The following is a 26,670-nucleotide window of genomic DNA, read 5'->3' on the forward strand; positions in this document are numbered from 1 at the left end:
CGCGATAACTTCAGCCAAAGGCCCCAGGATGACCTACATATGAGTAAGGGATGTAAAGGGTTAACCGGTTAAGGGGGCAGGTTTACTGCTTCCAGTTAAGGGCTGGAGCTGCTCCCCGACTGACTTGGGCAGGTGGCTGCTCCAGCCTCGTGGGGCCCACAATGGGCAGGGAGTGCTCTGTGGGGCTGGGCCCCCTCAGGTTACACGCTGGCTCCCTGGGAGCCTGGCTGGGGGTGAGGAAGGGCGGGCTGTTGGCTACGCTCCTAGGGAGGCATCGCTGTGGGCTTTGCAGTATAAGGCATATCTTATATATCATCTCGGTTACACAGTTACGTTTTTAAACGACTGTTTACATCCCTAACGTGAATCTGTACCACGGCCCAGCAGAGTAGCGGATGGGTCAGGTAGGTTACCTGTTCGACTGGTTACCTCCCAGGGAGAGGAACAAAGGGAGGAAGGCGGAGGGCAGCCCCTGGCTGGGGGGCAGGGCTGGAAGATGGGCAGTTTCTGTCTGGTATCATGGAGGAAGCAGCCTAAGCAAGGGGCTGGGATTTAGGGGCCCAGTCTCCCCCATCTCAAGGGGGGCTGAGACATCCTAGGCCTGCCTGGAACCAGATTACATCTGTGCTGTATCCTGGAGAAGCAATAAACTTCCTCTGTTCTACTGGCTGGTGGATCTGTTCGTGCCATTACCGGGGTGCAGGAGTCGGGGGAACACTGACGCGTTGTCACAGGGGCATTTCACCGATTCAGCAAATTCAAGGGTGTAAAAGGCCTGTTAGTTCAGCCTCGCCTGTCCCCAGTGCAGGCTTGTTTCTCACAATCTATTCATTAGGGCGACATCCCGTCTGATTTTAAGGGTCCGGAGTGATGAAGCTTCCACTGGTTCTCTGAGGGGGAGGATTTCGTGGCCTCGCAGACACGTTGCCAGTTCACAGCCATGCTACATGTTCCACGGCTGGTTTCAGCCGCCAGTTTAAATAACAAGCTCCTTGCTGATAAGACATCACAATCCCGTTATTTGGCCTCCGTTAATTGCCTCCATGACTCATCCAGAGCCACTGAATACAATCAGCCAAGGCCTCGGCTTTCATCTGGCCCACAACCTATACACATAAGACCTGAAAGACCAGACTTCCTCCTGCTTCTCATTGAAATCCCAGCTGCACGCACAAAGCGGCCGCTTTCATCTGATAAGGTGGGTTGTTATTATTAATAGCCCGCAGAGAGGGACGTGGGTTCTGTCAGAGCAAAAGAACAACGATGGACAAGTGGATGGACGGGGAGGAGGAGTCCAGGGGAACACAGCTCCCCTGAGAGCCTAGCTCAGAGGTGTATGTATATCTTCCCCCAACAGCAGGGCTGTAGTTAGTAAAGAACGTGATGGTCTCTGGTCTCCATGAGAAGGAAAAGGCATCACCGAGAACATAAGAACAGCCAGACTGGGTCAGACCAAAGATCCATCTAGCCCAGGGTGCTGTCTGCCGACAGTGGCCAATGCCAGATGCCCTAAAAGGAATGCACAGAACAGGGAATCATCAAATGATCCCTCCCCTGTCATCCATTTCCAGCTTCTGACAAACAGAGGCTAGGGAAACCATCCCTACCCAGCCTGTCTAACATTTATTGATGGACCTATCCTCTATCAATTTATCTCATTCTTTTTTGAATGCTGTTAAAATCCTCATCTTCACAATATCCTCTGGCAAGGAGTTCCACAGGTTGACCGTGCATCATCTGAAGAAATACTTCCTTTTGTTTGTTTAAACCTATTACCTATTAATTTGGTGACCCCCTAGTTCTTGTGTTATGGGAACAAGTAAATAACTTTTCCTTATTTATTTTTCCCAAACCTGTCATGATTTTACAGACCTCTATCATATCTCCCTTGCCCAGCTAAAAAGTCCCAATCTTATTGATCTCTCCTCATAGGGCAGCTGTTCAGAACCCCTAAACACTTTTATTGCCCTTTTCTGATTTTTTTTCCTAAAAAGGTCACATCGGCACCTCTCTTGTAACATGGCGGGACTTAGCCGTGAAATACTCCTGCCAGTCTGCAAGTTTAGAAGGTTTCAAATCACTAACATATGATGGATACAGAGACAGGAGGAAGGCAGGGACCTGAGAGATGGTTTCAAAGAAGATCCAAGCCGGGACATTGACAGGGCCCACACAGACAGTCCATGACCAGCTCGGGAGAGGTGGCTTCCCTCCCCAGCTTGCCACAGACTCAGGCTACGTCTACACTGCAGGCTTTTTGCCCAAGAAGTTTTTGCACAAGAGCATCCATGGCAGCGTGCACGCTCTCTTGCTCAAGAAAGCTCGGATGGCCATTTTAGCCCTAGGTGTTTCTTGCACAAGAAAAGCTGTTTCCGTCCACACTGCCTTCTTGTGCAAGAGCTCTTGTGCAAGAGGGCTTATTCCTCACGGGGAGAGGAACAACTCGTGTGCAAGAAGCCCTCTGTTCTGATGCCTTACTGTAAACGTACTTGTGCAAGAACACGCGGGCCGTGTAGACGTTCCGCAAGTGTTTTGCGCAGGAACGGCCATTCTTGGGCCAAAAGCCTGCCGTGTAGACGTAGCCTCGGTGTTTGCGGAGAAGAGCCCGCCCCGCTGCTCTCCACACCGGAGCAGGGCGGCCCCTGGGCGTGCGATTTGGAAAGCGCGGCGCATCGGCTGCTCCGGGCAGACCCCGCCGGGGTGCGCGACAGGGACCCTCGTGCCCCTCGGAAGCAGCGCGCTGCGAACACGCAGGAAGGACGGACACGCTGAGCCCGGGACTCAGCCAGTGGGGCATTTGGAGGGGAGGAGGGGAAATGCAGACAAGGCGGTTGCAAAAAAAAATCTTGGCCGGGCAGGATCCAGGAGGAACCGCCCCCCCAGCACCGACTTCGGGCATCCACGCAGGATCCACGCACTGTAACCCCCCCCCCCCCCCATTATCCTCGGGCAGCAGCAGGCCAGATGCGCAGGTAGGATCCGCGGACCCCGCACCTGCAAGAGGCGCCTTGCTGCCATCTGCTGGCGGCAGGCGCGAACGACACCCCACGCTGCGGTCCCGGTACCAGGCCTGCCCCAGCGCTCCCCCGGGGGCGGCTTATCAGTCCAGAGCCGGCAGAGGACGGACGGTGGTTGCGGGGCGCTGATAATTGGGGGGGGGATCTAGCCCATGGCCCCGATGCTTCTGCACCCCCCAGCGCTTCCTCCCTCCTTTACACCCCTCCCCCTTCCGACCCCTCCCATCTCCCCCTCCCACCCCCAAAATCCTCCCCCCACCGTTTATCCCCCCTATAATTCCTCCTTCCTCCCTTCGCCCCTCCTCCTTTGCACCCCCCCTCCCGATCTCGCGAGAGCCCGGCCTCTGCCCTCCCACTGTCATGGCGGCTCCCTGAAGCCCCACCGGCCCCACGCGTGTTGCTGTCGGCGGAGCCCGGAGCCAAGATGCACTCGGACGATGTGAGTCCGCGCCGGGGTGGGTTCGGCTGCGTCCGCCCGCTCCAGGCAGCCGCGTCCTAGCCAATCAGCGCGCCCCAAGCCCGGGTTGATTCGGTAGCGTCCGGCTGGGTGGCCCGTCCTCCTTGCCCACGTGGAAATGCGGGGGGCAGGCCCTGAGTGTCCGGGAGGGGAAGCACGTGGGGTGGCAGATAGGGGGCACTAAAGGGGCGATTGTCTGGGGGGCCCCTAAAGAGCCTGGTCCCAGCCGGACTTGGGGACCCACCAGCTCCCATGGGGCGGAGAACAGGGTAAAGCGGACCCAAGTCTCCCATGGGGCAGCATCTGGGTCTCCCTTTCCGGCTTCCTTGCATCTAGGGGTGATGGGAAACCAGGTTTCCTGCAGGGCTGCACGGGGTGCTCGGTATAGCTTGGAAACTGGATTTGTAATCCACCTGGAGTATGTTCAATAGAGAGGTGGGGTAAAAATAGGGTATTTAAATAGATAAATAGGGTCACCCCCATGACTGTGCTGGGGCTGAAAGAGCATGGTCGGGACAGGGATGGGATGGTTTAACTGGTTAACCAGGAAGCCTCACCCTTAATGGATGGGGCTGACCAGTTAAGGTGAACTGATGGGGATAGGGGTGCATTCCAGCCAAGCAGTGGGTCCCCCTTGTAACTGGTTAACTGATTAAACAATGTTTAACTGGTTAGCCAATTAACAGGGTTATTGGGCAGGCACCCAACAAGAGCGTGTGAGGTGCCTGTGCTCTGGGTAGCAGGTTTGTCCAAACAGTCCCGGCTTCATCATGGGCTAGCAGCTGGCTATAATGCAGCCGGCTGCGGTACTGTTGTGTGTGAGTGTCATGGCACCCAACGCTATTCCAACACTAACCGGAGAGCTGGGACCGCACAGGAGAGGTGGTCTCTCTCCTAAAGAGTTCTGGGTTTAAATGAAAACGTGAGAGTCCCAGCGGGGGATGTGGTCCTGGCAAACCCTGCATCCATTGTCATGGGTTTTAATACTTTGGGATTTTGTAGCTGTTGTTTGTTTTACACTGTGAAAACTTATAACATGTGTCAGCTGCAGTGCATCCTTCCGTGCTCCTTGCACCCTTCAAAACAGTGAAAACCACACACCACTCGAAGAAAGTATGGATACACAGGCTGGGTATACCCATACCAATACCAGGCTCCAAATTTGGCTTCCTTGCCTGCAGTGGGCTGTCGTAGATCCACACAAGTCAGGGCTCCTGGGTTCAATTCCAGGATGTTCTGCTGACTTTAACCCCGACAGTTTGCTGCTCTGTACCTCAGTGTTACCCTCTGTAAAATGGAAATAACAACCCAGCTCTTCCCTCAGATGGGCTGATGGTCCAAGAATGTTTGTAACGTGCTGTGAGAGCTCGGGGTGACTGGCTGCTCTACGTGCTACCCTGTGAAATGCACTAACTGAACTCTGCTTAATTCAGGTTGTCTGGGACACCCTGGGGAACAAACAGTTCTGCTCGTACAAGATAAAGTGAGTATTTCCCCGGGCAGCTCTGCAGATGGCGGCTTGAGACCCGAGTGGCGGCGGGGAGGGAGGCTGGGGGCGCTCTGAATTGAATAGGGTGTCCCCTAGCGCTTTCATTTTACTGCTGGAGGAATTCTGCACTTTTGGGGCAGGGTGGAGCCAGCATTTGGAATGGGAAGCTTAGGAAACGCAGGGTACGCCTACCCTGGAATAGAAGGCCCACAGCATGGCCGTGGCTGGCCTCGGGGTAACCAGGGGGCCTGGCATGGGGCATCAGCAGGGGTTGGATCCCCCCCACTCACCACAGTGGCAGGAAGCGAAACCACCGGGCTGGCCTGGGAGATGGGGACAGAGAGGAGCAGGCTGCTGGGATGCTCCGCTTGCCCCCAGCTTCTGCCATCGCGGTGAGTGCAGGGGGGCCTGATGCCTACGACCGGCCCCAGCCCACCCAGGGCCCCACAAGCTAACCTGAGTATGGGGGACCGGCCCATCCCTAGCATGGGCCTGGGGCGGCCACCCCGAACCATCCTGAGCACCGGACAGCTGCAGACCACAGGGACGTGCCGATACGGGTGTGGAGCTGGAAGCTGCTCTAGCCCCAGTGCGCTGCCCATGGTGGCGGTGGGGGCCCTAGGAGGGCTTAAATCACCTGGGGGTGGCAGTGCCCCCCCGAGTCCTGCCAGAGGAGGGTGCCTGCTGGCCCACAAGGAGGATCTGAGCCCTGGCATTGACCCTAAGGTGTGTTACGTTTGAGATCCCTGCGCAGACATACCCCGAGGGCATCTAGTGCCATTTTATAGGTGGGGGAACTGAGGCAGAAACACCCTTCTCGGCCTGACCGCCGCCGCCGTGGAGCGCAAGGCATGAGCGCGTGCTCCGGTTGTGAGATGCTCAGGTGGACTGTGCGCGGCTCATCCCACGTCTCTTCTTTCCAGGACAAAGACCCAAAGCTTTTGCCGGAACGAGTACAACCTGACAGGGCTCTGCAATCGTTCGTCCTGCCCCCTGGCCAACAGCCAGTACGCCACCATCAGAGAGGAGAAAGGTGAGGCTTCGGCAGGGCTTGGCACGGCTCTGGCACCTCGGCGCTCTCCTTGGCATCCTGGGCCGCTCTGGCTCCCTCTCCTCGGACGGACAGGGTCCCCGGAAGGCCTCTCTGGGTCTCGAATGTACCCAGCCAGAGGTCTGCCACGCATTACAGCTGGACGCTGCAGAGGGGAAGTCTCTGTCCTTTCCAGCAGCCCCCCACAGTCTCTCTCTCCGGGCCACGCCTTGAATCGCCCAGCCTGGGCTTTCGGGAATTTTCTGTGTGTTCCTTTTTCCTCCCCAGTGAGCTAACGGTAGCCGGAGGGAACGGCTCCGGGTTCTACGCCTCGGGTTTGGAAGCTTCTAACCGACCCCCAGAGCAGTGGTGGGCCCCTCGGGGTTCTGTGTGCGGCTCACGGGACATTTTGTTGACCACTGACCACGTGCAGGGTGGCCAGATTTTGCTGGTTGCCGTCTGCATCTTTTTTTCCCTACTGGTAATTGCTAAAGGGACATTCACGTACAGCCGGGGCCCAGGAAGTGAGGTGTGTGCTGACTGCACCCGTTACTGACTGTGAGAGCCGTGGGCTCCCTTTGCATCCCACCAAATCTCTGCCACGGGTCAGTCGGCACCTCCCGCAGACTGTAGGCGCGCCAGCCCCGTTAGCAAAGCTGCCCTGTCTCCGGAGACTGTCTCAGTTCGGATGACCTTGCAGCCTGCTGAGATGGAGGAGGGCCCGCTCACTAGCCTGCCTTGCCCATCGCTGCCGTAGACTCTCTGGGGGTGTCGGCGCTGCAGTGTAAGCCCGGGAGAAGTTGAACTCACGTTAGCAGATGCAGGTTTGAGGATCTACACAGTGTAACCCCAGGGTAGGAATTAACATAACACAAGAACGGCCAGACTGGGTCAGACCAAAGGTCCATCTAGCCCAGTAGCCTGTCTGCCCACAGTGGCCAATGCCAGATGCCCCTAAAGGAATGAACAGAACAGGGAATCATCTAGTGATCCCTCCCGTCACCCATTTCCCTGACAAACAGAGGCGAGGGACCATTCCTACCCATCCTGGCTAATAGCCATTGATGGACCTAACCTCCAGGAATCTATCTGGCTCTTTTTTGAACCCTGTTAAAGTCCTGGTCTTCACAACATCTTCTGGCAAGGAGTTCCACAGGTTACTGATCCCTGGGTCCCAACCTGGGCCTCCTCATGTCCAACTGCCCATAACCCAGACTTCCTTGTGCTCTCCCAAAGTGTGGCCATTCTCACCCTGTCTGGTGCTGGGTGGGAAAACGTGGCTGTCTCCCAAAGAGAGTCAGCCCGTTGGATTGTGGGATACTCCTAGAGCACAAGTCCAGTGGGGCTGTGTCCAGTCTGCAAAGCCATTGGGCCTGAGTGTTATTTTGACCCAGGCTTGGACCTTCCACCCTAGGGCGGGGATCCTGAGTGTCGTGTGCAGATAGGAGGGCTAGGTTTGAACCATGGCTTACCCGGCAATGGAGACATAATCTCTCGGAGCGACGGGGCGGGGCCCTCAGCCTGTTGGCCCAGTTGGAGAAGCGAGGTCTTCAGTTGGAGGAACCCTTGAATTCTTGGCTGCCCTGGGTGGGTGTGAAAGTTCCCGTCCCACAGGACTTTCCTGTTGTGCATCTGATCCCAAGTGGCTGCATCTCCGTGGGGTTCTTTGGGGCACAGATGCTGTGTGTCTGCCAGTGGTGGCCTTTGGGCAGGCCGATCACCCACGCTCCTGCATGAGGTATCTGCTCTGTAGAGTGGATGGGACGTGGTTTGAGTGGACGGGTTGATTTCAGGCGTGGGTGCCTCTTTCAGTGCCAAGTGGGCACGCTAGGCTGGTGGCTTTTCACTTGGGAGCCGGGCACCTTACCCTTGCGGTGTCGCCCCGTGGTGAGCGCTGGGGTCTGACGTTGGACCCCCCGTTCAGGCTGGGGGCCAGGGCGAGCGTCTCAGTGCTGGGTGTTTTTGCAGAGACTGGGAGGAGCTGCGCCCGTCTCTCGGGTGCCGGCTTGCCGTGTGGGCACGTTCACGTCGTTCCTCTTTCCCTTAGGTCAGTGTTACCTGTACATGAAGACGATAGAGCGGGCGGCTTTCCCCAGTCGACTCTGGGAGCGGGTGAGTCGAAAGGGGGAGGGTCATTGCACCCCGAGCCTGCGGCTTAACCCCGCCAGCTGACACGTCATTGGAGTGAAATGTGCCGCGCGTGTCTGTCCTGTGGTGGGGGTGGCATAAAGAGGAGGTGGGGAGACTGACAGCTCAGCAGTGGGGTCCAGCCACGGCCAGCCTGGGACTGGACTAGCTAGTCCAAATGATTTGAATTTCTCTGGGACGTTTGGATAAAAATCAAAGTCCCAGCCGTGCTGGGGAGAACCTACCCTCTGTTGCTGGGCGTTAGGGCAGCGTGTGGCTTGGACGCTGGCCCTTCAGAACCCTCGTGTCACTGCAGTTTGTGGGGCTAAACATCCTAACAAAATGTCCTATGCACAGAGAATACGCGTAGGCCCTGCTCTCCGTAGACTGGCCAGGAGGTTGGGTGCAGGAGAGGGCTGAGGGTGCGTGGAAGGGTTTTGGGGGGAGATTGGGTGCAGGAGCGGGCTGAGGATGCGTGGAGGTGGGGGGGTCAGGTGCAGGAGTGGGCTGGGGGGTCGGGTGCAGGAGCAGGCTGAGGGTGTGTGGAGGTGGGGGAGTTGGGTGCAGGAGCGGGCTGAGGGTGGGGGGGGTCGGGTGCAGGAGTGGGCGGGGGGGTCAGGTGCAGGAGCGGGCTGGATACGGGGGGTCTGGGCAGCGAGTGAGTGGCTGCCTGCACTATTCCCCCAGCCGGGGGGCGGGAGAGGAGCAGCAGCATGCAGAGTTGCTTCCTTCCCCAGTGAGCTGGAACCAGCCCACGAGACGTGGGGCTCCCCACCCCCGAGCCAACGTTCCGGGGGCACGTGCGAGGCTGGCGCGCCTGCACGGGCTCCCTGCTGCAGGAATGGAGGCGAGCCCTGAGCCCGCGGCCCACCTGCAAGCTGGCCATAGGCCACAGACCACACTTTGAGACCCACTGGCTTGTGGTCTAAACCAGCAAGACCGACCGAAGGCAGGAAGGGAATGGTCCCCATTTCACAGGAGAGGAGAGAAGGGTGGGGAAGATGAAATGACTTTCCAGGGTCACTCAGGGAGTCGGTGGCAGAACTGGGATTGGAAGCCAGATCTTGTGAGCCACTTTCCAGTGTCTTATCTGCAAGGACATCCATCCTCGGGGGCCGGGTTTTAGAGGAAGCTGTGCAGCCCCACTGCCCCCTTACGCTCCTCTCCCCTTCGCGAGGATGTCCCGCCACGGCTTCCACTCCAAAGCTTTTCGCCCTCCCTCTCTCGCCAGGTGCGACTGAGCAAGAACTATGAGAAGGCTTTGGAGGAGATCGACGAGAACCTCATCTACTGGCCACGCTTCCTCCGGCACAAATGCAAGCAGCGCTTCACCAAGATCACCCAGTACCTGATCCGCATTCGGAAGCTGACCCTCAAGCGCCAGTAAGTGACGGCGCTCCCCTCCCTTCGGCCCTCCCCCCACACTATACCATCTACCCGTTTGCCTCTGTTAGATCTACTGTTTAAAAAAAATCCCTCTAACCGAATCAGTCTGAAACCAATTTAGTTACACGCCTAATGTAGACGCACGTAAACTGATTGAGACTGCGCTTTTACAAGCTTAGCCTCTATTTCCTTTGAGAAGCTAGGGCATGCCAGGCAGGGAGCAGGGAGTACCCTGTATCGGAGGTTGTGGAGGGACTTGAATAAACATTCGCTCACTCGTTGTTCACCTGTGGTCAGTAGACCGAAGTCATCACTAACCGCCCGTCTCTCTTCCCTCGCCACAGGAGGAAGCTCGTTCCTTTAAGCAAAAAGGTTGAAAGGCGAGAGAAAAGGAGGGAGGTAACGTGATGCTTGTGCAGTTCTGACTTCACTGCTCCCGGTTATTTACGTCTTGGAAGTGAATTGATGCCAACTCCTCTTTCCCCTGGTACTAGGAAAAAGCCCTGATCGCGGCGCAGCTGGACAACGCCATAGAGAAGGAGCTGCTGGAGAGACTAAAGCAGGAAACGGTAAGAATTGCCTTTTTGTGCGAGGAGCTGGGAGGGGCTATCCCTCGGCGAAGGCGGGGGCATTTCCCCCGCTCGTTCAAACAGCGATACGGGAGGCAGACGATGCTGGATTGTCTGCAGGGTTGCTCACAGCAGTTCCAACTAACTTGTGGTCATTCGCTCGGCTGAGATGGGGGGCACGGAGGGCGGGTTGGTCTTACGTGGCCGTTCCTCTGATGGGGAATGCTGGTGGGAAGATGAGCGCTCTCATCTTAGGACAGCGTTACTGGTCGCTAGCTCTGTCCTGTACTTATTCATCGCTGCAGTGGTTCTGAGTCAGTCCTGAAGTGGCCCATCACACGACGGGCATAAGGTGCGGCAAAAATCAGCGCTATAAACCAGTGAACAACCTGAGCCAGGCCGGGCCAGGCCAGGCCCCTGGCCTTCTACAGCTGGGTCAGCAGCGTGAACGGCCGGGCTAACAGCAAGGGCTGGCGAGGAGCCCTGATGAGAAAAGCTACACGGCAGGGAATCGCTGAAATTTCTCCTTTTTATCAGACATGATTAGAAAGTTCAGTCTTTTCCACCAGTTCTAATGAATCAGCTCTCTCCATATGCCACAGGGGCAAGACAGCTCAGTAATCTCCCTTAGCGAATACACCCTATGCAAGGAAATTACTCCACCTATTGAACCAGAAAGGGGGGTACCAGGCACTAGATTTCACAGAGCTGGGTCACTTCAATTCAGCGTGTTAAGCTGAAACGCTCCAGAAGGGAGGTACGTGATAGGGTTTGGCTGCAGTGTATCACCAAAGCCCTGTCAATGACTTGAGCATCAGAACCGTGCATCTTAAGCTAGGGGGGTGAGTTTGGGAGAAGCTGACATGCATCCGGGCATTAGGGGACCACTGCAAATGTCAAGAAAGTAAGTTCTACCCCTTCCCTTCTTTTCAGGCTGCTAACTCGGGCAGGTTCCTTAGAGGCCAGTACCATATGTGGGCCTACGGGTCTCATCTGGTTTGGTATCACCTGCGTTCTTAGCCCCCAGAATGCTGCGGAACAGAGCCAAGAGGAGCCAGTTCCAAGCTGATCTGTCTTCTCGGCATGATTTAAAGCAGGGGCTTGTTTTCCTTTCAGTACGGCGATATCTACAACTTCCCCATTCATGCCTTCGACAAGGCTCTGGAGCAGCAGGAAGCAGAGAGCGAAGCAGAGTCGGACGCGGAGGAGAAGGAAGAGGAGGAAGAGGAGGTTAATGGGTTTAAAATGAATTCTTCCATCCGAGTGTGGCAGTTGACCCTGGACTGCTGCAGAGCTGGGTGCATGGGGCTGTATGTGAATTTTGCAGAAGAGGGACGTATACGGAGACAACAGCATATTAAGAATCACTCACATCTCCCTTCTCTTCTGCCGTTTCCTCTTCTCTCCCTCGTTAGCCGAGTACAACGGCGATTTGGCTTGTAGCTTTGTCCCCGAGCCCTTTGTAACCTGCAACCAGTGTTCAAATCCCTTCCGTGAGAATCGGTGCCAAGATCTGTAGGGGGTTTAGGCCAGAAGTCAGCTGTAGAGATCCCAGCATGGAGAAGGCAGCATGCTGTATTTGTTCTGTTGACGTACTCCCACAGACTTCTATTGGGTGCCCCTATGGGTTATGGGGCACTGCCCTAGGCCACTCCAGGGTCCCCCCTGCCTTTGGGGAGTCCCTTATCCTGCCTTCCTAATGCAGAAGCCTGGTCCATCCCTAGGGCAGCCTTTGTTGGTTGTCCAGCGGCTCCCAGGACTGGAACCCGCACCACCCTGTGCTCTCCAAGTGAATGTGCTATCCTCTAGGCCACTCCAGAGCGGAGCCCACCCCACCTCCCTTGCTAGCAGCGACTAGCGTTCCTGGCTTGGCAGACACACCACTAGCTTCTGGACTCTGCTGTGTGGTGCGGAGAAGGTGCTGCTATTAACTCATCGTTTACAGTTTTGAGTCCATGTAGCGAATGGAGGGACGGAGCTCCAGGCTCTCCCGTGAATCCTGCTGTAAAAGATGGCCCAGCACCTTGACTTTCACTCCGAGTGGGGTGCACATTCCTTGCGGTGATATCCTCCCCCCACGAGGTCCTCGGGCCGTGTACTCAGGCTAGATGCTCGATTTCTGACCTGATCTCTTGCAGGACGCTAACAAGAGGGAGTTTGTAGAGGTGGACGAGAGCGACCTCAGTGATTTCGAGGTATGTGAAACAGCCCGATCCAGCTGTGCATTAAACGGGAAGGGGGACGGTGTCCTGGCCCCACTCTGACAGGGGGTGGCACTCACCTGGCTGAAGGGTTCTAGTTCAACTCAGAACAGGAACGGGTGCTAAGTCAGTGGAATGCAGCCCTGATCACCCTGATATTTTCCGCCCTCCTGCAACTGCCCAGATTAGCTCTTTTTAATTCCCAACTTCCTGCCCTCCGGCTGTGGTCAGAGCTGGGTTCAAGGGATTAGTGCCAGAGCACTTGGATTCACATGCTGTACTATCAGACTGCAGCGTGTCCATTCTGTTCCCTTCCAAAGCAGCAGGGAATAGAGAACGGGGAGCCAGGACCTCCACAGGGAATCCTACACTTGCAGTGGAACGGAGGCTTAGCTAAAGCCCTGTGCTTTCTAGTCAGTATCTGTATTCACCCGCCTGGCTTGCCTCCCGTCCAGGACATGGATAAGCTGGGGACAAGCAGCGAGGAGGAGCGGGATGACCAGTCCTCCAGCGAGGAAGAGGAAAGCGAGATGGCGGAGCGAGCTCATCCCTCGAAATCCAAGGGCAAAACGCCCGTGAAGGGACCAGCCAGGAGGAAACGAGCCTACGTTGAAATCGAGTACGAGCAGGAAACAGAACCTGCAGCCAAATTCAAAGGAACCTGACTCCTTCCACGGAGGGCATGAACTTGAGCTGTGTGCTGGACAGCGGGGCGGGAGAGGCGGGGGAGCGCCTGACAGACTCTAGCAGGGCCACTGACAAATGCGAAGCCCACACCTTGAAATAGTTTAATGTAAAAAAAAAAAAAAAACCCCAAACCAAACCAGGTTCGGCTCTTCGTAGGCGGGTCTCAGGTGTTCTCTTGCACTTGCCTGATGCAGGCCTGGAGGCTGCTGTCGTCACAGCTCTTGCCGATTCCTTCAAGCAGGATCTGAATGGGGAAGAGCAGAACACCCTCGTTCAGGGCTGTGTGGAGAGCCCTGCGTATCGGGGCTGCGGATATTCACGGATACCCCGGGTGGGCTCACTCCTTCGGCCTGGCGGGGGCAGGGATGCAGCAAGCTCCTAAATCTCCCTGCGAGAGGAGCCAGGTGCTGCCCCCGCCTGATGAGCTGGGGGGAGCCCTGGTCCCGGTTCGCTCGGGGACACGTGCTGCCCGTCCTACAGGCTGGTCTGTGCTGCCGGCTTGTGAAGCTGGGAGCACGTGCGGGGGGAGGGGACTGGTTTCTGGGAGAGGAGGAGGAGGGCTCCCAGCAAAGTAGCCAGCTACCCTGCTGAGGGGCAAGGGTGCAGGGTCGGGGCAGGAGCTGATGCTTCACTGCCCTGCTGTGACCTGACAATCTGCTGCCAGCGCTCACGAGCCCCCAGCTGCAACAGCACCGGATGCAATTCTATTCCCTTCCCCGTCCCGCACCCCTTCTCAAGACCCTCCTGCTGCCCCTAACCCCAGTCTATGGTCTCATGCTGCCTGCCACTTCCCTGCCTACCCCCACCCCACTCACACATCTGTGCTCCCTCCCTTCCAGCTGGCCCTGTAGGGCTGCATCTACACTGGCAGCTTCTTGTGCAAGAACTCTTCCAGACGAGAGCGTCTACACTGGCATGTGCTTTTGCGCAAGAGCATCCGTGCCAGTGGAGACGCTCTCTTGCGCAAGAAAGCTCTGATGGCCATTTTAACCAGCGGGTTTTCTTGCGCAAGAAATTCATGTTGCCTGTCTACACTGGCCTCTTGCGCAAGAACAGTTGTGCAAAAGGGCTTCTTCCTGAGCGGGAGCATCAGAGTTCTTGGGCAAGAAGCCCTGATTTCATACATTAGAAAGTCAGTGGAGTTGTGCAAGAACTCACGGCCAGTGTAGACAGGCAGCAAGTTTGTGCAAGAGCGGCCATTTTTGCACAAGATCGCGCCAGTGTAGACACAGCCTAGAAGTGGATGGAAATAAAATCCGCATGGTAGATTGGATGACAAGTTGAGCCTCGCAGATGCGGATCCCCGTTTATTGTATCTGCGCAGGGCTCAGCGTGGCCCTCAAGGCTTCCTCGTGTATCTACTCTCTCGTTACCCATCTTCAGTACCTGAAAGGCATGGCCAGCACGGAGGTGGCAGTGTCCCTGTACTTCAGTGGGTGACTTTTATAACTCCAGTTTCCCCATGTATGCAGCTGAGTCACCTCCTGCACCAGCTTTGTCTCACTTGGAGAAGGGGACACTGCCAGAGTCTGCGCTGGCCCAGAGAGTTTGACACCTCCCTAAGGGATGTCCACACAGCAGGGCTAAAGCCGAAATGAGCTACGCAACTTCAGCTACGGCAATCGCTGGAGGCCCTGGCTCACCTTCACTTGCCCCTGAGAGCAGCGATCCAGCAGGATCAGGCACTCTGTGGCCCCTTGGAACAGGGCTGTTCTCGCTGGCTCGGGTGTCAGGCCTCCATCAGTAGCAACATCCCAAATCAGCCTCAGCAGGGCCTTGAGGAGCACGGCGAGCCTGCAGGCCATTCTGGGAGGGGAAAGAGAAGCTGTGAATAGCCGGGCTGGGGAACGTTGCCCTGACCTCTGGGCAGCAGGAGCCGCTTACTGGAGCAGGCCTGTCTCCCATTCAGCCATGCTGGGTTCTAGCTGCCCGGTGGGCTCAGGATAGCTACAGGCTGGGTTAGACGTGCCTCAGAGGCGGGCGCTAGAGGGTTATTTTTAAAGCAGTGAGAGTAGTTTGGCATTTACTTTACACACCAAACGGTGGGAAATACCGTCCTAGAGCATGGCCCTTCCCGTTTTTCCTTCCCCGCCCTTGAAGTTTCCCTCCTTTAGTCTGTGCAGCAAGCCAGGGTCTGAGTCTATAGGATGCTAGTTGCCACGGAGACTATGAACATGGTTACAGCGCAAGCCCCGGAGCACAGCCTGACTGTCTGAAGTGCCCGACACCAATCAGCATTGTGGGCCGTTGACTGTACTGCGACTGTCCGTGTGGACTGTTGCTACGCAACAACCTGTGGGCTGTTAATTCACAGCCTGGCTTACTGCATAGCAACGTACCATCTAGAGCTGACCTTTAGGGATGTAAAATCCCATTTCATTAGTGAACCAGTTAAATGTCATGTTTAAGCAGTTAACCGACTGAATGGGGGTGGGCAGGGGGGCCGATGCAGCCCAGCCGGCTGGGTTGAAGCACCCCTGCGCGCCTGGGTCAGGCCCATGGTGGAGGGGGACAGTTCTAGCAAGGCTGGAGTGCCCCGTGTGTGGCGCGCCGGGCCAGGCCTACTACGGGTAGAGCTGCTCCAGCCCCGTGTGGTTAACCATAACAGGTAAGCATCCTCTGGTAAGCGTGATGTTTACCAGTTAACCTTCATATCCCTACTACCCTCGTGATTTGAACTTTCCTAAAATGCAGGCAAATCCTGTGGCCACTGGGATGGACGTGTTCTGATGTGACCACCAGAGGGAGCCCGCTGTCCCTAAATGCAGAGGAAACGGAGTATGAAATCGTGCAGCTACAGCACTGAAGTCTATAAAGAGCTGCATGCAGGACAAAGGGCTTAGTTCCTGGGTGGTACCACAGTTGTCAAGTCAGGCCAAAACAAGAACTGGTTTCGCTGTGAGCCAGTTTCTCAACTTGCCAGGGGGATTTCAGGCTGTGAGCGAGTCCTGGGCACACAGAACTCCCCGGCTATGTCTAGATTGGCATGATTTGGCGCAAATGCTTTTAACGGAAAAGTTTTTCTGTTAAAAGCACTTGCGCAAAAGAGCGTCTAGATTGGCACGGATGCTTTTGCGCAAAAAGTGCTTTTGCACAAAAGCATCCCTGCCAATCTAGACACGGTTTTGTGCAAGAGAGCTCCGGTGGCCATTTTCGCCATCGGGGCTTTTTTGCACAAAACAGTTTTTACCTGTCTACACTGGCCCTCTTTTTCCCGAACGGGAGCATCAGTGTATTTGCGCAAGAACACTGACAATCATACATTAGATCGTCAGTGTTCTTGCACAAATTCAAGCGGCCAGTGTAGACAGCTGCCAAGTTTTTGCGCAAAAGCAGATGCTTTTGCACAAAAACTTGCCAGTCTAGACGCACCCACCCAAGACTAAGTTTTCCTCTAGGTTCAAGATGCCCAGGCAAGTGTAAGCTCCGTAAGAGCCAGAGCCAGTTAGCTCTGGCTTCCTAGCAAGGCTGTCTCTGACGGTACCTTGGCCAGGCATGCTGTATGGTGCACTTCAGTGTCTCTAGTATTCCCAGTCTGGCTGCTTCCTCTGGACTGTCACAGACCTCCAGATAGCCCATGATCACTCGCTCCAGCCTCTTCAGGTGCTTTGTGACCAGGATGCCAAGTCTGCCAAGACAAGTAGAGTCAGGGAGGGAAGTAACCATGCCTGGTAAGTGATCCCTGACGGCCTAAGGGGCAGCGCTCACCTCTCCACAAAGGCAGGCAGGTTCCTGGCATACACTCTGCGGAGAGGGAGCCGATGTTCTGCTTCCATGTGAGTCAGCACGAGCTGCAGGACGTCATGGCAGGGAGCAGCTGCTTTGGGTTTCTGGGACAGTCCCTGCGGGGCTCTCTCCAGCACCAGCAGCAGGTCCAGCAAGCACAGCAGCACCACCTGATGCAAGGAGAAGCAGGGTGGGAGTCGCCATGCAGTGATTTTAGTACTCTTGGGGCTGTGGTCCTTCCCCCTTTCCCAACTACTGCACCCCTTCTGAGAGTCTGATTTGTCTGTGGTACCCCCACATTTCATCTCCCTTAAAACGACTTGCTTCCCACATCAGATATAGCAACGCGAAACATCACAGCATGCTATTGCTGAAGCAGACGGCTTTACTAGCGACTGGAATACTGTACTTACACGGCAGTATGTTGGGCATAGAAACAAGTCACTGTATGAAATTTTTGAAACAAAAAACAGGACTGTGTAGCACTTTAAAGACTAACAAGTTGGTTTAATACCAAAGGATACAATTAAAATCCACTATTTGATCTGAGGAAGTGGGTCTGGCCCACGAAAGCTCATCACCCATTAAACCATCTTGTTAGTCCTTAAAGTGCTACACAGTCCTGTTTTTTGTTTCAGCTGCACCAGACTAACACGGCTACATTTCTACCACTATGAAATTTTTGCTTGTCCTGAGTTCACTAGTGGTGTTTACATAGCTTGTAAAACCAAGCAAATACCTAGATGAGTTGACGTACCCCCTGGACTACCTGTCTTAGGGCATCAGATTGTATGGCATTCCCTCATGGCCCTTCGCAGCTTTAGCCTCTCTACTTGGCTTGCCAATGTGGGGAGCAGGAGGTGAGGTCCTTTTCCCTGTCCATTAAGACCTAGATCCAAATTCATGACATACGGGGGCCACTAACTAATTGTCTGAGAGTGCTAACCTAAGCCTAGATTAGAAAGGGTGACCTAGAGAATGGAGATTCTACATCTCACTCCCAATCGTCTGAATTAGCCAGTATAGTAATTAAAATCCCCAGCGGCTCACCTGCATGAGCTGCGCCTCCCGTGCATAGAGGTGCTGGTACAGTGCGTGGTAAACAACCTGGGACCTGTTGAACTGGTTCAAATCGGCAGCTGGCTGCAACAACATGGAAACATTCGTGTGTATATTCAGCATGATGGAAGGTGCACCATATACAGTAGTTTTATACAAGGCTGATCGCCTCACCTCTCTTAGGCCATGCCTTTACTATTGGGAAGATCAATGCTGCGACAGTTGATCTTCTGGCATTTGATTTAGTGGGACTGGTAAAGGACCGGCTAAATCAAACGCCGAAGGCGCCCTCATCGATGCCAGTACTCCTTGATTCGCAAGGAGTAAGGGAAGTTGATAGGAGCATTTGGTCCTGTCATCTCCCACTGCAGAGATGGCACCAAAGATCAAATTAAGGCAAGTTGACTCCAGCCCTGCAGATAACAGAGCTGGAATTGCGTATCTTAATTCGACCTTCCAGGTAAGTATACACAAGGCGTTAGAGAACAGGATACTAGCTGTGCCGCACTTCAGAGCATAGGGAGAGTGCAACAGCAAATCAGTGCTTTACAAACCAGCACTATTAAAATATTCTTCCAAATAACAAACACTAAGCCCTAGCGTAATGGTTGCAGGGAACTGGAAAACAGGACAGCTGAGTTCTATTTCCCTTACTCACCATGTGGCCTTAAGTCACTTAACTGCTCTGTACCTCTTTTGCCATTTTTTAGAGAGGGGTGAATATTCACCAACCTCGCAAGAGGGGAAGATGGTGTCTTTGTATCTCTAAAGTGCTTTGAGATACTATGTGAAAGGTCTAGAGAAAAGCAGTGTTTTATTAATAAACAATTCCTGCTCAAACAGCACTGCCTGAAAACCCCCACAGCACTAAGTTTAAGGTAATTGGGAGCATATGTGGAAATATTTTAAGATTTGCCCAGCCTCTTATAAATAGCCCCTATTAGCATCTACCTTTTTATGAGTCACACACAGATGGACGTGAATATTTTCCAGCTGCCACCATAAGTAGTTTGAACACTAATGAAACAAAGCTGAGAAACGGTGTTCCCTGTCCCCGGTCATCCTGAGAGTGAACAGCAGAGCCAGGAATCCTGACTTAACAGTCCTCTGCTCTAACCATTGGACCACAGTTCCTCCTTATGTTCTCCTCTGGCACCAGGGTCCCTCTTCCTCCCAGCAGTGATCCTTCCTTACCACATTGAGAATGATATGATGCAGGCAGCACACGCCCAGGATTTTATTCTCCTCCTGGTAGTCATCCGAAAGGAACAGAGATGGGGGGAGGACCGTCTCCAGGTGATGGCTAAGCCACGGCCGGGTGACTTGACGCAGCGTCCAGGAGAACACATGCTTTGTGGCAGGATTACGCTTCCAAGTTTCTCTGGAAAAATGCACAAAGCAAAGATTTACCATAGTGATTTCACTGAAGCATCTCACCATGTAAGATTCCGGTCACAGATCAGGACCGGATTGGGATTAGGGCAGACTTCCGTTTTTTAATATGCAAATCTTTCCTCTCTTCAAATCAAGTAGTTTCTTGCTCTGCAAAGAATCCTTGACACTTGAACCAGCAAAAAGGGGATGATAAGGCCACTAGCAGCAGAAGTAAGAGTCCAAGTAAATAAAACATTAACACTACAGACTTTTGTCGACAGAAGTTTTGACTATCTGTCGACAAAGCTTCTGTCAACAGAGAGCGTCTAGACTACAGCCAATTCTGTCAACAAAGCAAGCTGCTTTGTCGACATGACAGTGTAGACGCAAAGGACAGTGTAGATGCAATAACGCCTTCTGGCGACAGAACTCTGACGACAAAAGGCGTTATTCCTCGTAGAATGAGGTTTACCGCCGTCGACAAAACTGCTGAGTTCTGTCGACGTTATGTCGACAGAACTCAGCGACAGTGTAGACACAGGTATAGTTTTACCGGCAAAACCCTGTAGTCTAGACACACCCTAACATTTTCACAGGTAGCCACAAATTATTATTTTTAACACTATTTACATGTCTAGGAAGTTTTACCAGGTTTATTAATCCTTGCTGTGAAAATGTCAGAGATGTAACTATCGTTCCAACAGTGGTTTTTGTTTAGATAAGAGAAAGCCAGTAACATAATCGTCTGGTCTTTCTATTACCATATTACAGTCAGCATCTTTCTGTTACCTGTGGCCTGTTGTTTCCATAGGTTTGGGGGTACACCACTGATATCCTTCAGGCCTGATTCTCCACAGAGCTCCCATTAACTTCAAGAACAAGCAGAAGACGGGGCCAGGGCAGGCACACTTGTTTATGTCTGTAACACGTGCCGAACAATAATCAGGCCAGAGTAGCAGTCAGCAACCTCAGCTACTGGGGCAGACTAGCATACCGCTTCCCTGGGAGGAATCCAATGTTTGGGCTGATTGATTTTCCAACTCAGGTGCTGATCCCAGCTAGGTGCCCTATCCTCTCAATAGAGCTTGTTCCTCATCTCACTGCACAGTGGACACCAGTAATCCAGACCTTCAATAGTGCAACTCAAGCCAACATTTCCACCCCCAACATGCCCCCCCCCCCCCCCCCCCCATAAGTGATCTTACTCACTTAGTCAGCTCTGGCTTCAGAAGTCCCATCACGGCAGCAAACTTCCCTTCCTCATCTTCGCTTTCTCCCCGGAGGAATTCAGACAGCGACCCACAGCCTGCAGCCTGAACCAGCAAAGTCAGCAGTTCCTTTGCTACTGCCTGAGACTTCGGGTTGGTCCATGGCTTCTCCGAATGGTGTGCTGCAGCAAAGATGTAGATCCGTCCTAGGCAGCGTGGCGGGATCTGTCTCATTGCCAGGGCACCCAGGGTCTTAGAGCCCTTGGTAGCTTCCACTTTAGCAAGGAGGCTAAGAAATACCAAGCCAACCTCGGCTGTTCTATCAGGCACTGTGGCGTAAAAGCCCTCATCGCTGGGTGGGCCCCTGGTGTCCGACTCCTGCTTTGGCAGTCCTGCGTAGTGGCTCAGGGCAGTCACCAAATCTTCCAGCAGCTTGGGGGTTGCACTAGGGCGAGAGTCCCCAAACAGCCACTGACAGTCTGCCGCCTCGAAGAGCACCCGCAGGTCTCTGACCATCCCTGCCTTGGCATTGCTGCTGACTCCTGGGGCTGAGAAAAGCGAGAGGATTTGGGAAAGAACCTGCTCTGCTGGGGGGGCAGAGACAGGGGGGCTTTTGGGGTCTCCCCTCTCCCGCTGGCTCTCCAGCTGCAGGGATTTCAGCAGGCCAGCGAGCTCCATGGTGCTGACTCCAGACACCCCTCTGCCCTTCCTACAGTGACCCTGAGCACAGCCCCCTACACACATGCACACCCTCTCCCTCAGTGATGGATCTGACCCCAAACTCCTCTCCCTAGACTGACTTCTCTCTTTCCACTGACCCCTCACCCTTAAATGCTGACCCCCCACAATGGTAAGCCCCACCCTTAAACCCAGACCCCACTCCTTCTCCTTACGCTGCCCCCCCACTCTAAACCCTGACCCCACCCCCTCCTCTGACACTGCCCTCCCCAACTGCAACCCCCACTCTAAACCCTGACCCCACCCCCTCCTCTTATGCTGCCCCCCCAACTGCAACCCCCACTCTAAACCCTGCCCCCCCAACTGCAACCCCCACTCTAAACCCTGACCCCACCCCCTCCTCTGACACTGCCCCCCCAACTGCACTCCTGACCCCCCCCTTACACTGACCCTAACTACCCCCTGCCTGGCTCAGCTTGCCCCCCCCCCCCTCAGGAATGACTTTAGCAGCAGGGGAAAGCCGCCCCCAGCCCAGCCCAGCCCCGCCCCTGTGGGGTCCAGGCCCCAGTGCTGGCCCCTCTCCAGGGGGTGCCCAGGCGTGCGAGGGGGGGGGCCTGCTGCTGCTGGGGGGTGCACAGAGCACAACCCCCCCTCCCTGGCTGACAATGGAGAACTCCCCACGCCCCAGGAAACCCCCCTCCCCCACTGCCGGAAACCACGCCGCCCTGTCGCAACCCCCCCCCCCCCCAGTCATGGCGGAGCGCGCGGCGCGGGGAGGCGGGGTAGGGCGGCGCATACATTAGCATGCGTAATGAGGCGGCTCCTCCGGCTCAGCCTCTGCCCCTCCCGCGGGCCCGGCGGGGAAATGAGGCCCCGCGGGAGCGGGGGGGAGCCCTCGGGCACCTCGCACCGGGGGGGCCCGGCCGCAGGGGGGGGTCAGGAGCGGGCCCGCCCTGCTCGCCCTGAGCGAGAAGCCGGGCGCGAGGCGTGGCCAAGCCGCGCGCGGCAGCGGGGCGCTGATCCTTCAGGTTCTGCTAAATGATGAATGGGGAGCGCACACGGCTGTGTGACATGTGCCGCCCTCTGCTGTTACGACGGGGCACAGCACCCTTCTGATCCGAACCTGGGGGAGCTACTGGGGGGTTAGGGGGGAGATCTAGCGCCCCGCGGTCCCTGGAGGGCAGCTGGGTCTTGTAATAGTAAATCCTAAATAAATAAAAACAAATCGTGAGGAAGGCTGCACAGCCTTAGAATAGTGGCGCTCAATTTTTTTTAGCATTATGCCTCCCTTTTTGATTTTTGAAGAAGGCTCATCTCCCCCAAAATAGCGGCAAAACTTATTTAGCAAAAATAAGTAACTGGCATTATGCCCCCCTTTTTTATTTTTGAAGAAGACTCATCTCCCCCAAAATAGTGGCAAAACTTATTTAGCAAAATAATAATTAATAATTGGCATCATGCCCCCCTTTTTGATTTTTGAAAAATCCTCATTCCCCCGGTCCCTCCCCCAAAAATAGCAGCAAAACTTATCTAGCCAAAAAAAAAGGGGGGGGGGGGGGGAACTGACCAGGCAGCAAAACTTTCACTAATTTGGGGAAAATCAGGTGTAGTTTGTCTCAGAGGGGTTGCCGTGTTAGTCTGTAACTTTAAAAACAAGTAGCCCCGTGACACTAACCAAAATATATTGGCTCATGAGCTTTCTTGGGTAAAACCCACTTCTTCAGATGAGCTGTATTTAGGGCACTTAACCTGGGGCACAACCTTTAGTAATTTTTTAAAAAAATCATGCGCTGTGGCTATAGAAGTCATTTCTGTGGCTAGAACTCACATTACCACTTCTTAGAGCTTGGGCTAAGAAAGCTTATTTTATCAGACTGCCTTGCATTCCTTTTTATCTCATTTACAGAATTCCTGCATTTTTTCTGCAAGGAGAACAGAAAATAATTGGCACTGTCTCTGCTTATTGCCCTCCTCTTTGGTGACGTCAAAACTTACAGACTTGGTCAAAGCTTCAAAAACCAGATTTCGGAATGCCCGAATTCCATGATCAAAGGTGATTTAAGTGCTTAGCAAATTGGGGTTTAGACACTTAGAACATGTGAAGACTCTGGCTTGGTAACGTCTCTGTCAGTGACTTCCTTTGCCACTGTGGGCAAGTCACTTTTTCTTTGTGTAGCCAAATTTCTCCTAATGTGCAGCGGAGATAACAATACTTCATTTCCTCAACAGAGATGCTTTCATATTGAAGGACAGTGTAAGGGGGAAGACTATACTATCCCATAACTGGACAGGTGTTTGGGACAGTGCCAAGCAAGTGAGAAAACTCAGGGAAGTGCCGTATTTGCTGAATTGCTCAGACTTCCTTCCACCGGTGGCTTGTGTCTGCTGTGGGGTGAATTTTCCGATTGTGTCCGACAGATGGCAGTAGGGAACGTGGGAAGAGGCACCGATGTTATTAGAGTTGCCAGGTGTCCGGTATAGAACCAGTATTTTTGCCTCCTGTCCGGTAAAAAACATTCAGAAAATACCAGACACCTAAAATGTCCGGTACTTTGATTTTTTCCTGGCCAGGAGGCAAAAATCCTGGACTGTCCAGCTCAATACGGAGGCAGCCTGGCACCCCCTAGTGCTTACCTAAAGCTGTGCGGCCCGCCGCAGGGAGGCAAGATGGCGGGCGGCCACCGACAACCTGTTAGGGCCAAAAAGCCTCGCCACGCGATTTTTAAAGGGGCCACGGTGGGTTTTTTTTTTTAGGGGGGGGGGGGTGTTTGTTTTGCTTAAACTTTTTCCTGGCATGTTTTGTTGTTTGTTCGGTATTTTTTCTGAAACCATCTGGCAACCCTAGATGTTATTACCCTGCAAGGGCTCCATCCGCCACTAAACTGTGATTTTACTAGCATGAGAGGAAAGGCCCAAGAAACACTTAGGGTATGTCTACACTACCCCGCTAGTTCGAACTAGCGGGGTAATGTATGCATACCGCACTTGCTAATGAAGCCCGGGATTTGAATTTCCCGGGCTTCATTAGCATAAGCGGGGAGCCGCCATTTTTAAATCCCCGCTGCTTCGAACCCCGTGTAGCGCGGCTACACGGGGCTCGAACTAGGTAGTTCGGACTAGGGTGCCTATTCCGAACTACCGTTACTCCTCGTGAAACGAGGAGTAACGGTAGTTCGGAATAGGCACCCTAGTCCGAACTACCTAGTTCGAGCCCCGTGTAGCCGCGCTACACGGGGTTCGAAGCAGCGGGGATTTAAAAATGGCGGCTCCCCGCTTATGCTAATGAAGCCCGGGAAATTCAAATCCCGGGCTTCATTAGCAAGTGCGGTATGCATACATTACCCCGCTAGTTCGAACTAGCGGGGTAGTGTAGACATACCCTTAGGGACTTGGAGCTAGAGAAACTAGGGATGTAAAATCCCGTTTTATTGGCTAACTGGTTAAACATATTGTTAGACTGGTTAATTGATTAAAGGGGGAGAGGGTGAACTGGAACGAAGCCCTGCCCATTGCTGGGTTGACTCCCCCCTCCCCGTCACAGGCAGGGGCTGCTCCCGCCTGGCCAGAGCAGCCCCTGCCCATAGGGCATGGGCGAGCGCACAGGGCTCCCTGCACTGCCCCTGCCCCGAGCACTAGCTCCGCACTCCCGTTGGCTGGGAACCTGCTGCCGGCTGCTTCTGGGGCGCAGCAGGGTCTGCGGTGCCAGGAGAGGCAGGAAGCTGCCTTAACACTTCCCTCCACCCTGCACTGCTGACTGGGAGTTGCTCAACTACGCCCCTCCTGCCCCTGCCCTGACCCTCCGGATTCCCCTCCTGCACCCCAAAGCTCTCCTCCTCAGCCCCCCCCCCCCCCGAGACCTCATCCCAGTCAAATTTTCTTCAACTGGGTCATGAGAAAAGTATAAAAACCACTGCGCTAGTGTGTGTCCTAAGACAAGACACTTCTCTGGCCCTTGAGAACTTACTGCCAGACACCCCTTGTCAGAAACAAAACTTCAGAGACTAACAATATCTATATATAAAACGCACTTCCACAGAGGAGTTGGAGTGGGGAAAAAAACCTCCTTACACTGAGATGTCTTCAGTTTAATTATTGTTTTACATAAAACTGTACATCCCCCATCCTCAGGGGTGCGTAGGAAGCCTGAGACAGTCAGGAAAGTAATACATACAAAAATACTATTTACAACGCAACAGGCTGGGTCGGAGGTGGGAGAACCCAGTCTGGGTTTTCCACCCATCAGGTCCCTCCTCCCCGAACTTTCTCCTGTATGCAAGGAGTGAGAGCTCACTTTCAATGTACAAAAGATAATATCTCCAAGTGGTTTTACCGTTTTACAGAGTCTCTGAGCTGGAAGGAAATTCTGAGAGGTGACTTTAAAAAAAAAAAAAAAAGCCTCAAGTTTAAATTAAAAATAATTAAAAAAGAAAAAACCCACTTGCTTTATAGTTGAAACCTCTCCAAACCATCTCCACCAGCTGCCAAAGGTCTTACTAGATTGATACAAGAAAGGAATAAAAATGGCCGATATAGGGCATTCCCCTGGCTCCCAGCTGTGGTTCCTACACACCCCTCCCACTCTTGCAACAGGATCTAATCACATATAACCTGCCCTCCACAGCTTCTGTTTTTGTTCAGGCCCTACGTAAACACAGACTATTTTGTTAAGACAAAGAAATCCCATGAATGGGCCGTACTCGATCAGACTCAGAGCTGTGGTTCCAGCAGCCAGGGGACAATTCCCTGGCTGGCTCTGGTAGAGCTGAAGTTTTGGCCTGTCCAAGGGACCTCTAGGAGAATTAAGGCTCTAGATGTAGGTTCTGGTTTTGAAAGAGGGTTCCAGGAGCCTGTGAAGAACAGCAGAGACCGGTGGGTTTCAACCGCAGCCTCCCAGCCGGCTAGGGAGGAAGCTCCTGCCTTGTTTGAACGGGGTGGTCTCTGCCAGGAATCTCCAGGTTCAGAAGCCGGGGGCCTGGGAATCAGACGTCCCCGCAGGATCAGCCAGGAAGGGGCACGGTTCCATCGCCCCGGCCCTTCATGCATCAGCAGTTTGTGGTGCTCCAGTCCCAACGACCCCACGACAAGCCAACCCTTCCTCCTCCGTGTGCTTCAGAGGAGGATGCAGCGTGCTTTGCTCCGGCGCGCATGGCAGCGGATCTGTCCCGGGGGCTACCAGGGGCCCTCTGCCCATGGCAGCAAGTAGCCAGCTTAGCAAGCCACGGGGGGGGGGGGGAGGTAGGCGGAGGGGTTCAGTGTGAAGGGCACCGGGAAATGGTCCGTCCGGATGGCTGTTTGGCTTCATGGGGGGTGGAGACACGGGGCCCTCACACCAGCTCATCCAGGAGGGTCCCGATGGCTTGGTGCGGCTCTGGGGGGCCTGCGATGGGCTTGTTGCACATGGGACAGACGCAGCGAACCTCCAGCCATTTCACTAGACACCTGCAGCCAAGACAGAGGGACGGGGGAGCGGGAAGGGATTTAGGGCAGACGTGACTTTCCTGAGCCCATCACCTTCCTCCCTCCTGCCCTCCCCCGTAGAACATCAGGGGCCCACGTAACCCAGCAGGCTCCTGCCACTGGCATGTGCCCACCCCAACGGGAAGAGTCGTTTCGCCTTAGCGCTCCAGTGGTCCATACCCCCCCGCAGGCCGCTGTGTTATCA

General features: G+C 54.4%; 3 protein-coding genes and 1 non-coding gene across 7 annotated transcripts in view; 2 read left to right on the forward strand and 2 right to left on the reverse strand.

Moving 5' to 3' along the window:
* Positions 1–3,330: 3,330 nt before the first annotated feature.
* On the forward strand, positions 3,331–13,077 carry MAK16 (MAK16 homolog). The gene is made up of 10 exons (XM_075910690.1): positions 3,331–3,456; positions 4,908–4,957; positions 5,887–5,996; positions 8,041–8,105; positions 9,352–9,503; positions 9,851–9,905; positions 10,001–10,075; positions 11,192–11,305; positions 12,214–12,270; positions 12,732–13,077. The coding sequence occupies exons 1-10, from the start codon at positions 3,442–3,444 to the stop codon at positions 12,939–12,941; spliced, it is 903 nt and encodes a 300-aa protein (XP_075766805.1). The 5' UTR covers positions 3,331–3,441; the 3' UTR covers positions 12,942–13,077.
* On the reverse strand, positions 13,051–21,203 carry TTI2 (TELO2 interacting protein 2). The gene is made up of 7 exons (XM_006132633.4): positions 20,332–21,203; positions 18,943–19,129; positions 17,740–17,832; positions 16,672–16,859; positions 16,448–16,591; positions 14,607–14,769; positions 13,051–13,207 (listed from the first exon to the last, which is right to left on the reverse strand). The coding sequence occupies exons 1-7, from the start codon at positions 21,072–21,074 to the stop codon at positions 13,127–13,129; spliced, it is 1,599 nt and encodes a 532-aa protein (XP_006132695.2). The 5' UTR covers positions 21,075–21,203; the 3' UTR covers positions 13,051–13,126.
* Positions 21,204–22,027: 824 nt separating this feature from the next.
* Positions 22,028–22,126, forward strand: LOC112547386 (small nucleolar RNA U13). The gene has a single exon (XR_003091129.1). It is a non-coding gene; the product is annotated as a small nucleolar RNA U13 (small nucleolar RNA).
* A 2,952-nt stretch (positions 22,127–25,078) lies between these two features.
* Positions 25,079–26,670, reverse strand: part of RNF122 (ring finger protein 122) — a 33,237-nt gene continuing 31,645 nt past the window's right edge. For all 4 annotated transcript variants that reach the window (XM_075910665.1, XM_075910666.1, XM_075910664.1 and 1 more), the window contains one exon: positions 25,079–26,447. Coding sequence is in view for 3 of the 4 variants with exons in the window: in XM_075910666.1 (XP_075766781.1) it covers positions 26,333–26,447 (115 nt within the window). In the remaining variant the exon portion in view is untranslated. The remainder of the gene's footprint in view (positions 26,448–26,670) is intronic.

This window comes from Pelodiscus sinensis, chromosome 28 (assembly GCF_049634645.1).
Source record: "Pelodiscus sinensis isolate JC-2024 chromosome 28, ASM4963464v1, whole genome shotgun sequence".
Lineage (NCBI taxonomy): Eukaryota > Metazoa > Chordata > Testudines > Trionychidae > Pelodiscus > Pelodiscus sinensis.

Excerpts from the sequence above, each read along its gene's own strand:
- MAK16 (XM_075910690.1), top strand. Across the intron at positions 9,906-10,000 it reads GGCGAGAGAAAAGGAGGGAG|GAAAAAGCCCTGATCGCGGC; the intron begins GTAACGTGATGC and ends CCCTGGTACTAG. Across the intron at positions 12,271-12,731 it reads GCGACCTCAGTGATTTCGAG|GACATGGATAAGCTGGGGAC; the intron begins GTATGTGAAACA and ends CCTCCCGTCCAG.
- TTI2 (XM_006132633.4), bottom strand. The coding sequence starts at position 21,074 with ATGTGTGTAGGGGGCTGTGCTCAGGGTCACTGTAGGAAGGGCAGAGGG. Across the intron at positions 19,130-20,331 it reads CTGAAGCCAGAGCTGACTAA|AGAAACTTGGAAGCGTAATC; the intron begins GTGAGTAAGATC and ends GCATTTTTCCAG. Across the intron at positions 16,860-17,739 it reads GGGAGGCGCAGCTCATGCAG|GTGGTGCTGCTGTGCTTGCT; the intron begins GTGAGCCGCTGG and ends TCCTTGCATCAG.